The sequence below is a fragment of the Ranitomeya variabilis genome, chromosome 6 (assembly GCF_051348905.1).
Source record: "Ranitomeya variabilis isolate aRanVar5 chromosome 6, aRanVar5.hap1, whole genome shotgun sequence".
Classification (NCBI taxonomy): Eukaryota; Metazoa; Chordata; class Amphibia; order Anura; family Dendrobatidae; genus Ranitomeya; species Ranitomeya variabilis.
Window position 1 is genome coordinate 63,685,063 of NC_135237.1, and position 12,719 is coordinate 63,697,781.

The 12,719-nt window shown below is 41.6% G+C and overlaps 1 protein-coding gene across 4 annotated transcripts in view; it reads left to right on the forward strand.

Moving 5' to 3' along the window:
* ESYT2 (extended synaptotagmin 2) overlaps positions 1-12,719 on the forward strand; it is a 156,993-nt gene that overhangs the window by 81,762 nt on the left and 62,512 nt on the right. For all 4 annotated transcript variants that reach the window (XM_077268568.1, XM_077268569.1, XM_077268570.1 and 1 more), the window contains exons 3-4: positions 11,554-11,688; positions 12,243-12,319. In XM_077268568.1, coding sequence (XP_077124683.1) covers positions 11,554-11,688; positions 12,243-12,319 — 212 coding nt within the window. The remainder of the gene's footprint in view (positions 1-11,553; positions 11,689-12,242; positions 12,320-12,719) is intronic.

Here is a 12,719-nt window from a genome sequence, read left to right on the forward strand (position 1 = left end):
CAATGTATAGGCGCACGTTCACACTGTGGCCGTTTTAACAGATAAACGTAAGAATCAACATGAGCATATACCCTGCTGTAAGTAAATGGTATGTTTTAATGCTAAGTTTTGTCTGTTAAATGGCCATGAGCATGGCCTCACAAGGCCCATTCATTCAATAAAGAGACCAGAAACAATAAGTGGAAGAAGGCCGTGTCATTTATTTTGAGTAACTTTAAAATTCATAACATAAATTAATTCATCTTTAAATTATTAACTCTCAAATAACCGTCAATTTAATCACGATGCAACCAATCCACCCGAAGGGCGATTTTCCTCACGAAATAAATGAACACGACAGGGAGTAGCCATAAAAAAGGGGAGGGTGGGCGGGATCTTCGGTTCTTCAGGATAACCGTTGAATGACAGGAATTTCAAACTGATAGGGCTTTTATACCAACACAAAAAGCCCGCCAAAATGAGAACCACCAATAAAATTACTTGAATTGAACCGCCAAAAGCGGAATAAAAACCGGATAAAACCTGCTCTTGGCTTACCAAGCCAAAGCTTACCTCAGGAATCACAAAGTTTAAATATTATTTTTAAAACCTAAAACGGCTTAAATTCAGAGCCTGTGAGGCCATGAGACCCCCCCTATAATGTAAAATTATGGACGGGGGAGGGCTAACATGGCCTCACAAGGCCCATTCATTCAATAAAGAGACCAGAAACAATAAGTGGAAGAAGGCCGTGTCATTTATTTTGAGTAACTTTAAAATTCATAACATAAATTAATTCATCTTTAAATTATTAACTCTCAAATAACCGTCAATTTAATCACGATGCAACCAATCCACCCGAAGGGCGATTTTCCATAAGCCAGGGCTCAAAGAGACCTGGCCCCCCCACCAAAGCACAGCCATTTTTCCACTATTGACTGGAGGTCTAAGTTAAAAATGTCCAATCCTATATCAGAGAGATGGACTAAATCATTGCGGAATAAGCCCAATAAAAAACCTTCCAACTCAGTATGTCTAAAAGAGAAGCCGTTAATCATTGGTAAAAATTTACACATATTTCTGTTCACTCTCTTCCGAATTCTTTCCATAAAAGAAAGTTCCTTCGTAGACCAAATAAACCTGGGGATGATTTCAGAGAAAACAAAACAAGTGAGAGGAGAAAATTGCTTAAAGTAAACAAAATCGGATCTCATAAAAGATAAAAGATCCAGAGTTTTTGTTTTCCCGATATCGTTACCCCCTAGATGAAAGATTATTAGATCCGGATGAGGAAATTTGACAAAACATCTGTTCAACTCATGACAGAGATTAAACCAATAAAGGCCTCTTAAACTGTGCCAAAATATTAAAACAGAGTCCTGGCTAAAAGAAAGGTTTTCTGAATAAAAACGTTGCTTAGCTCTCTTCTGAGCCCAGTACACATAAGAGTGTCCTACGATCCATACCACTTTGACACCTGAAAGAAATCAAATTTAATTATCATACAGGTCATGTCTAACATAAAGCCTAAACCTTCCCGACTCCCATCTACCCAGCTGCATAATTTGAGAACTATGTAAACCAGCTCTCGCCGCCTCCGTGGCTGCACCTATACGGAAGGAATGTGAGGTGAATTTTAAATGATCTTTCTTTAAAAATTGTAAACATTTTTTTAAAACCGAATTAAATTGGAAAATTGTCGCTGGGGACCCATCTAAATGCACAAATAAAGGCCCGGGGACAGAAGGTCTAACACTAAGCCAGTTAGCAGTAGTAGATAAAGGGCAAAAGGCTTCGCCAGGTTTAGCCTCTATCTTCAATCTAACGCCTCTTCCTAACTGATCAGTTTTGGAACGCCTAACAAATAAAAACAGATGTGGATCCGTAATGGACACATCAGATGCCATAAGCCCAGAGGGAGTACATTTTTTGGCAGAAACTAATTCTCCTACACGCAACGCCCCAAAATAAGCTAAGGAGAACGCAGCGGAAAATAAAGTAGCTTCGAAAGAATTGGTACAAACTTCGTGAAGCGATAAACAAAGATCTCTTAAAAATGGGAGGGAGATCGGGCGCCTATTGTCAGGTTTGAAACTTGCCCGTTTAAATCCTTTCAAAAATTGTTTGATAGGAAATAATCCCGACAAAGGGTTTTTTCCAAGAAGTTTTAGAAAAAATGAGATACCCGCTAGAGATTTGGCAACTGCAGAAAAGGATAAACCTTTGTTACAAAGAAATTCGAGAAACCTCAAGCCAGAGATAGGACTAGATATGCCGAAATTAAAATTGTTTAAATTACAAAAATTAATCCATTGATGCCATGCGGCCGAGTAATCAGCCCATGTTCTAGGTGACAAAGAATTCTCGATGAAGTGAGGAATTAAGTCAGGATTAAATCCCAGATCTGCTGAGGGCAAGCTGTTGGATCCAGATCCGCTGAAGGAACCTGTTGGCGAAAAACATGCCACTGTTGTAAGCAAATGGAGTCAGTAATAAACGATAAACTACTTGTTCCGCTTTTTGCTTTGAGCCATATATTCAACTTTAAACAAAGTAAAACTAACTGCCTAAGAATTTTCATGGCCCAGAAATTCTTAGATGATAGGGTGTTAATCCCAAGAATAACACCCGGATGGTTTGACAAAATCAAAATCCTGTTATTTCTCAAAAGGTGACCCCATAACGTTAAACCAAGAAAAATGGAAAAAATTTCCAAAACCATCGAATTCTTTACAAACCCGTTCTGGATCAAACGATCTGGCCACTCGAGAAAGCACCAATGAGGAGAAAAAAGGACACCGCAGCCCGAATCAGCTTTATAAGAAAAAGCAAAATTTAAAGTATCAGCTAGGATAAAGGTAGATTGCCAACAACTTTTGCCGTTGTAACTTCCTAAGAAAGTCCGCCAAATCTTGGCGTCTTCCTTTAAGTCAGATGACACTCTGATATGAGAATCTTGGGAAGAGATTCCAATAGTAGAGTCGTACAAGCGTCTGGAAAAAATTCTACCCATTGGAATGACACGTAGAGCAAAGTTCAAGAGGCCCAAAAGGGATTGGATTTCTTTAAGCGTCACCTTCTTACTCTGTGAAAATTTATCCAAAGCGGTACAAAGTTTCCTAATCTTTACTTCTGGAAGTCTTGATTCCATCCGAACTGAATCTAGGGTAATACCCAAAAATTCAATGACATTAGTGGGTTGGCAAGTTTTGTCATGGGCCAAAGGAACCCCAAATTTGTCACACATTGAAGAAAAAGTATTCAAGGCCATCTGGCAAGCTTGCGAAAATGGTGGACCAACAAAAAGGAAATCATCTAGGTAATGAAGAATCCCAGCATTTTGAATGCTGGATTCTATTACCCAATGCAAAAAACATGAAAAGCTCTCAAAATAAAAGCATGACAACGCAAAACCCATGGGTAAACACTTATCGAAATAAAATTGATTCTCAAAGTGAAAACCCAGGGAGTTAAATCCAGAGGGGTTAACGGGAAGGAGCCTGAATGCAGATTTTATATCTGCTTTTGCCATCAAGGAGAATCTGCCAAATTTCCTAAGTAAATCGATGGCAGAATCGAATGATGAATATGAGACGGAACACTCGGCTTTATCTACTTCGTCATTCAGGGAGGAACCTGTAGGGAAGGATAAATGATGAATTAAACGGTAACTCCCAATTTCTTTCTTGGGAACAATCCCAAGGGGAGAAATCCGAAAATTAGCAAAAGGGGGGTTCGGAAACGGGCCCGCAATCCTTCCTAAAACTAATTCCTCCAAAATCTTTTTACTCGCCACCTCACTGTGGTGTAACAACGAAGAAAGGTTCCTAACAATAGTACAGCCTAGGCCCTTGAATTGAGGGACATTAAAGCCAAAACAAAACCCATTAAACAAAAGACTACTAGTCTCCTGTTTTGGGTACATGTTTAGCCACCACAGCATTTCTTGGAGATTCACCGGCGTCTGCGCTTTTAGGAATGTGTTCTTTGGATGACTGTCTACGAAAACACTTAAACAATGGGTGAGAGTTCGCACAAATAGAGCATTCGTGGCGAAACCTGCACGAATTACCCCATTTGCATGTGGACTCGTTAAACGCGAAGCAAACGCCCTTTTTTGAAGAGCTGGAAACTGTTTGTTTATTAGTGTATTGCCTTTGTGGCAGCATCAGATTTAACCACAGACCCACATCCTTCACCCCCCAATTAATATCTGGGTGCACGGCCAATTTTTGCCTAAAGGCCTCGTCATAATGCAGCCATGCAACACCTCCAAAGTTACGGTAAGCCTCCAAAATAATATCGATGTGCTGAAATAATTTAGAACACAGGCCAGGAAACTTCTCTCCCAGAACAGCTGAATAGATCGAAAAAGCCTGAATCCAGTTATTAAAGGTCTTAAAAGCAGAACGCTTAGACTCCTCATTTTCAGGCTTACTTTCTCTCTCAAATCTATTCAGCTGATCCTTGCGGGGGAGTAAAGAAAATAGGTCCACATAGGAATTACTCCAAATAAGGTCTTTGACTGATGAGCTCAAGTGAAACCCAAGTGGAGAGAGCTCACAAGTCAAAGCCTCTTTAAATGTATTCTGAGGTAACAAGTTAACATCAGGGATAATGGATGGGGAATCAGAGGGTACACTACCAAATTCCCCTAAGGATTCGGCTAAGACGCTTTTTATAATATCCCTGAGTTGATCAGGATAGACAGACAAGGGGACATTCACAATCTCACCCCTTGCTTGTACAACACCTCTGGGTAAATGATCAGCATGAGGACCAAAGCTCGAGCCTACAAGGGGAGGCGAGCACATCTGAGGGTTTCCTGGAGCAGGAGATGGTTGATTGCAGATTGGGTCTTCAGTCGCCAAGTTGCTGGATGTCGCAGAGGTTTGATGGCTAAGATCCCATGAAGAGACCGTTGCCTCAGCCTGTGTAAGGGGTGCCGCCGCAGCGCTTTTACGGCTGCCGGCGGTGAACAAGATGGCGGCGCTTGAAGATGAGGAAGCCGACGCTTCAGCGTGCTGAGGATGAGGGTCTCGCGCGACGCTGCGAGACCCGCTTGATGGACGGCTCCGTTTCCTACTCACATTAGCCGCCCGGCTAGAGGGAGTTGCCGGCGGAAGTGAAGGAGATATCGATCTCCGGGGCGTCTTCTTTCTGGAACGGCCTGGAGCGCACGCTGTCACAGCCGCCGCTGTATTAAGGACCGGAGGCTGCGTCTCAGGTACCGGACCCGGAGGAATGGTAGCAGCAATGGCAGGTGAAGGTAAAGGATTGCTGGCAAGGCAGCTTCTTAGCCAAGCCTCCCCGTCTTCTTTGCCAGCCCTTAGAAGCAGCTGCTGCATAAGGCTGTCCATCTTCGGTTCTTCAGGATAACCGTTGAATGACAGGAATTTCAAACTGATAGGGCTTTTATACCAACACAAAAAGCCCGCCAAAATGAGAACCACCAATAAAATTACTTGAATTGAACCGCCAAAAGCGGAATAAAAACCGGATAAAACCTGCTCTTGGCTTACCAAGCCAAAGCTTACCTCAGGAATCACAAAGTTTAAATATTATTTTTAAAACCTAAAACGGCTTAAATTCAGAGCCTGTGAGGCCATGAGACCCCCCCTATAATGTAAAATTATGGACGGGGGAGGGCTAACATTCTCCTGTACATATACTAACTTCTGTTCCGGCTCATTTCTTTGGTTTTACTGTAGTTTTTTTGTACTTTGTATAAACAGAATTGTGGCCTCCTTTTTGGAGCTAGTTATTTCATCTCTATGGCTTGGTGCCTGAACAGTTGGGTCTCAGTCCTGCTCTGCCCCCATTTACATTGAGGTTGCCAGACACAAGGGGCTGTGAGCAGTGCTGAGGGTTGGTGCACAGTTCCTACTACTATGAACAGAGCTTATAGAGGTTATCTGCGTAAGAATAAAGATGGCTATCAAATAAAGAAATGAGAATTACTTGACCATTAAACCCCCTGATCAGGATATGCTTTGGAACCCACACCGATCAAGCTTTGTCCTGTGGATATACCCTACATACACAAAACATGGAATTATCCCTTTAATTGGACACTGTACTTTTTTTTTGAAGCGCTACACAAATCAATAGTGCAAGTGAACATAAGACATTTTGTAATGCATTTTTATACCAATATTTGCTTTATTCTCCACTTATGACCCACTTCTCATACTTCAAATTCCTCACCCCGCCTAAATTCCTCATATAAATCCTTCTTGAGACACTTTCAGCTTACTGATAATCAAGTTATATGCTACTTTTAGGAATCTATGAATGAGAAAGTAGCTATGGAGTGATATAAACGGCTGATAGTAAATGATTTGTCTCATCTCAGAGCTGGATTCACAGCTGCACTGCTCAGTACTGCCATATAATGTTCTCCATGCTGCTTTTGAACATGTGCTACAGAGAGACATGAGAACAGACATCCCTCTATTTCTGTGTTGTGTATAGGATAGCCGCTTGTCTCCAACCCCCAGCTCAGAGACCACTAGAAAGAGTCTGATTTCACACAGTTTGTGCCCCTGGACTGTGTTCAGATCACAATACACAGTCCGACCGCCAGGTCTCCTGACCTTAGCTGACTGCTGCAGGGAAACAGTGGTCTGGCTGTAGCTTCCAATCCAAGCTTCGTCCCTGTTTGACTGATTTGTGAAATTGTTCTTAGCGCAAGCAGAGGGGAAATCTGGTAAAAAATGCAGGATGTAATGGCCTTGAATAGAGATATTCCTAATATATGGTAGATGTGGCCCACAGAACATTTCATATGTTATATTGATTTATTTTTAATGTATTTCATTGAGATAAATAATTTATAACACCAACCCTGGGAGATTATACTACATACATACATAGAGTTATATGAAAAAGTTTGGGCACCCCTATTAATCTTAAGCTTAATGTTTTATAAAAATTGTTTTTTTTGCAACAGCTATTTCAGTTTCATATATCTAATAACTGTTGGACACAGTAATGTTTCTGCCTTGAAATGAGGTTTAATGTACTAACAGAAAATGTGCAATCTGCATTCAAACAAAATGTGACATTTGCATAAGTATGGGCACCCTTATCATTTTCTTGTTTTAAATACTCCTACCTACTTTTTACTGACTTACTAAAGCACTTTTTTTGGTTTTGTAACCTCATTGAGCTTTGAACTTCATAGCCAGGTCTATGCAATCATGAGAAAAGCTACTTAAAGTGGCCACTTGCAAGTTGTTCTCCTGTTTGAATCTCCTCTGAAGAGTGGCATCATGGGCTCCTCAAAACAACTGTCAAATGATCTGAAAACAAAGATTATTCAACATAGTTGTTCAGGGGAAGGATACAAAAAGCTGTCTCAGAGATTTAACCTGTCAATTCCACTGTGAGGAACATAGTAAGGAAATGGAAGAACACAGGTACAGTTCTTGTTAAGGCCAGAAGTGGCAGGCCAAGAAAAACATCAGAAAGGCAGAGAAGAAGAATGGTGGGATCAGTCAAGGACAATCCCCAGACCACCTCCAGAGAGCTGCAGCATCAACTTGCTGCAGATGGTGTCACTGTGCATCGGTCAACTATACAACGCACTTTGCACAAGGAGAAGCTGTATGGGAGAGTGATGCGAAAGAAGCTGTTTCTGCAAGCACGCCACAAACAGAGTCGGCTGAGGTATGCAAAAGCACATTTGGAGAAGCCAATTTCTTTTTTGGAAGAAGGTCCTGTGGACTGATGAAACCAAGATTGAGTTGTTTGGTCATACAAAAATATAAATATATTGGCCTGCACTCTATAGTAAGTCGGGGTGCTGGTGTGACAGACCATAAGGTCTAACTAACAATTGTATACACAATCCACCGCACTCTCTTAGTGGAATATCCTAGACAGAAATGTGCAATGATTTTTTGAAAATGCTGATTTATTCAATAGAAAAGGAATCAAATATATAGGATCAAACAGAAGGCAATGAAAAACACAATGTGCAAGCGACTCAGAATGACGTTTCGACCCTCCCGGGTCTTAATCTAAGGTCGCACTTAAATGAACAATTTCTTACAATAGAGAGAGAAGGACGTCGTCCCTGAGATATCCAGGGGCAGGTACAATTCTCTAATGGTAAATATGGCCTGGTGGAAGATCCGTATATGACCTTATTAATGTAAAGAGTGATGCAACAGCATTCTGCTGAATATAATCTCCGTTTCTGGAGCATACGTTTGGGAAAAGGGGGCGGTGCTTCCCCGGGTTCAACCTTATTAGGGGAGAATAGCGGCGCATCAGCGTCTTGCTTAGGTAGGTAGGTGACCCTGTGAGGGTAGAAGCCCGGCGTTCCTGTGTCCTGTATTGCCAATTGGCAATACAGGACACAGGAACGCCGGGCTTCTACCCTCACAGGGTCACCTACCTACCTAAGCAAGACGCTGATGCGCCGCTATTCTCCCCTAATAAGGTTGAACCCGGGGAAGCACCGCCCCCTTTTCCCAAACGTATGCTCCAGAAACGGAGATTATATTCAGCAGAATGCTGTTGCATCACTCTTTACATTAATAAGGTCATATACGGATCTTCCACCAGGCCATATTTACCATTAGAGAATTGTACCTGCCCCTGGATATCTCAGGGACGACGTCCTTCTCTCTCTATTGTAAGAAATTGTTCATTTAAGTGCGACCTTAGATTAAGACCCGGGAGGGTCGAAACGTCATTCTGAGTCGCTTGCACATTGTGTTTTTCATTGCCTTCTGTTTGATCCTATATATTTGATTCCTTTTCTATTGAATAAATCAGCATTTTCAAAAAATCATTGCACATTTCTGTCTAGGATATTCCACTAAGAGAGTGCGGTGGATTGTGTATACAATTGGTCATACAAAAAGGCGTTATGCATGGCGGCAAAAAAAAACAACATTCCAAGAAAAACACTTGCTACCCACAGTAAAATTTGGTGGAGGTTCCATCATGCTTTGGGGCTGTGTGGCCAATGCCGGCACCGGGAATCTTGTTACAGTTGAGGGACGCATGGATTCGTCTCAGTATCAGCAGATTCTTGACAATAATGTTCATGAATCAGTGACAAAGTTGAAGTTATGCAGAGGATGGATCTTTCAGCAAAACAATGATCCAAAACACCGCTCCAAATCTACTCAGGCATTCATGCAGAGGAACAATTACACTGTTCTGGAATGGCCATCCCAGTCCCCAGACCTGAATATCATTGAACATCTGTGGGATCATTTGAAGAGGGCTGTCCATGCTCGGTGACCATCAAACTTAACTGAACTGGAATTGTTTTCTAAAGAGGAATGGTCAAAAATACCTTCATCCAGGATCCAGGAACTCATTAAAAGCTACAGGAAGCGACTAGAGGCTGTTATTTTTGCAAAAGGAGGATCTACTAAATATTAATGTCACTTTTCTGGTGAGGTGCCCATACTTATGCACCTGTCAAATTTTGTTTGAATGCAGATTGCACATTTTCTGTTAGTACAATAAACCTCATTTCAAGGCAAAAACATTACTGTGTCCAACAGATATTAGATATATGAAACTGAAATAGCTGTCTCCAAAAAAACAATTTTTATAAAACATTAAGTTTAAGATTAATAGGGGTGCCCAAACTTTTTCATATAACTATACATCCATCCATCCATCCATCCATCCATCCATCCATACATACATACATACTAGATAAGGTCGTCCAAACCTAGAAATTTTGTGGGACATCGGACCATCTGATGTCTGTGACTTTCTTTACTCTCCACAACATCAGGAGTAGTCAGATACAATTTCAACACCCAATCCTTTTGTTTTCAGGGGAGATAAAGGTCCCTGGATTGTTCAAGGGAATCAGTCACCAGGGTTTTGCCACTTAATCTGAGAGCAGCATATCCTAGAGACAGAGACCCTGATTCCAACAATGTGTCACTAACTGGGCTACTTAGTGTAGTTTTGTTAAAATCACTCTTTTGTGTGCAGGAGATTATCGCTAGAGGACTAGTGAACCTTCTGCTATGTAGTCCTCCATATTCATGGCCTCTGTATAACCACCACTGATTGGCAGCTTTCTATGTACACTGTCTGTAAGCAGTAAGCTGCCAATCAGTGGTGTGGGCGGAGTTATACAGAGCGCAGCATTCGGAGAACTGCTATATCTACAGCAGATAAATCAGTAATGCTATCAAAACTACAGCGAGCAGCCCAGGAAGTGATACATCGCTGGAATCGGGGTCTCTGCCTCTACATCATGCTACTCTCAGATTAGATGGCAAAACCTGGTCACAGATTCCCTTTAAGGCATAAAAAAGCTGATCAATTCAACTCCTCCTAGCCACTGAAGATGATAGAGCTCTGGCATAGGCTTGAATTGAGCAGCAGGAAGCATTCACACTCTGCTAATGCTGTCAGGATTATATACCCTAAACTAATGGTATGATTATAAAGGCGCTTTAATGCTGAGTAAATGTTCACCTTTCTTCTAGAAATCCGTTTTGCTGTGTTAGAAAAATTCATAGTTAGCATTGTATGTAAATGAGTTGCAAGTGCAGTGAGCGGGCGCTGCACTTACTGCTCTCCTGCCCTTTCTCCGTATTCCCTGCCTATCGCCTGCCTCCTGTCTCTAAATGACATGTCACTCATGTTTGTGACCTTTCAGTCTGAGGCAGGAGGCAGGCAGCAGGCGGGGGAAAAGGCAGCGAGGAGGCAGGAGAGATTTAATTGCAGTCGCTGCCCACTGTGCTTGAAACAAACTCATTAGCATGCAATTACATCTATGGATTTATACAAGAAATGTAAGGATATACCAGCATTAGAGCCCCTTTTATACATACACGTGCCATCAGTTTGGGTTATAAAATCCTGATAGGTTCTCTTTAAAGGTGTTGTACAGACATGGAGTGACTGCGGGCTCGAGCACCAAGTGACTGCAGGCTTATGAATTCTCAGTGTCAGGGTTCTCTGGTGCAAGGTGCTGTCTGTCATTGCATACTTCCGGCCACATTCAGACTAGACTTGTCCGGCCTCTATCAATTCACTTGCATTGAGCTAGACCCTGAAAGTCTAGTCGGCATGTGACTGCATAAATGCAAATCGCATACATGCGCTTCCGGCACAAGAGAATCCTGGCAGTTCACACTGTGAGGACTCATAAAGGGATTACAGATTTGAACCCCAAGGCTGGACAACCCCTTTAACTCCTGGAGTGATTGGAGACTCTGGTCTCGATCTGTTACCTTTCTGCTGTGGATATGTCACCACTGGCCTAGCCTGGAAGCCGTCTGCATCATCTTATTTATGCCCATCACAACTTGGCATTGTCTCTGTTACGTGAGTGCAGACCCCTCTGTTGATGATACCTATTTTTAGGCTAGCCTAATTTATTCTTGGCTCCAGATTTCAGGCCCATGAACTAATGTTTCCTAACTTGCTCTTCCCCTTCCAGCTTGTCACACATCATTTCTTGGCACTGTGATATGACACTATGGGGACACAATTCTAAACAATGTCTCGAAGGAAGAGCCGTGTATGTGTGTGTGTATGTATATGTGTATATATATGTTTTTTTTTTTTCTTTTATAGACAGTCAAACACATGTGGCCTTTTATCTGCCAGTTCATAGACAAGTTATTCAGAGAGACCATCGAGCCGGCGGTCAGAGGAGCAAATGCCCATCTCAGCACGTTCTGCTTCACCAAGATTGACATGGGCACTCAGGTACGTGGTGGGAGCGTTCATAGATGAGCTAAGGAAGAGGTCTCTGGGTGGAGACGTATTGGGATCAACAAGGAGACCCCTAGACCAGCTCAAATGGATAATGGACCTATGCACAGCTCAGATAAAGGGCTCTGCATAGGCTGAAATCTCATTTTAAACACCATATTTGGAGGGATGGTCAAATTTATGAATTTCAATTTTTGATAAGAATCTGTTGTGAAATTGGCTTTTGCTGCATGTTATTTTTAGTCTACAGTATGCCAATTTCTGTTGAAGAAACTTACTTTTTTGGTACAGGTTTTTGCCATTAATTTATTTGAAGACCTTTAAATACACAGATTTTCACTGTCCTGGAATTTAATTTTTTTTTTTTAATTTTTCCACCCCAAAAACACACGTATCCCATAAATAAACTAAAAAAAAGACGCCCCTGGATTTCAGTTTAGGAATTGAGCATAAAATCTGCACCAAATACGCAGTGTGTGAACCTGACCTAACACTGTTACCCCAAGGCATGATGTCATGACAATGACAGTTTTTCCTTTTTCTGACAGCCGCTACGAGTGAATGGCGTCAAAGTGTACACCGAGAATGTGGATAAGAGACAGATTATACTGGATCTCCAGATCAGGTAAGATTTTCCAAAAATGTGGGTATTGCTGTGTAGCCCAAATATTTCTTTTCTAAGCTTAAAAGTTTAATTTTAAAGCTTAATGAATTCAGGGCCTCATAGAAAATAAAAATAATGTACTATCACCTCCTGCAGTGGCCTCTATCCAGTGATATTGGCATTGCATCGGGGTGAACCGATCACTGGAACGGCGTCGCTGCAGGAGGTTAATATCCATTGTTTTTATTTTCCGAAATGATGAAGTGAGGCTTCTCTGGTTGTGCGCAAATCCCTTTAAATAGTCACCACTAAAGGAGACCTATGTAAAAAAAAAAAAAAATAAAAAAATAAAAAATTACAATGAAATAATGGAAATGTGATCATTCTTGTAGCTCTTCTTGCTCTTGTTTGAGGCTGCAGT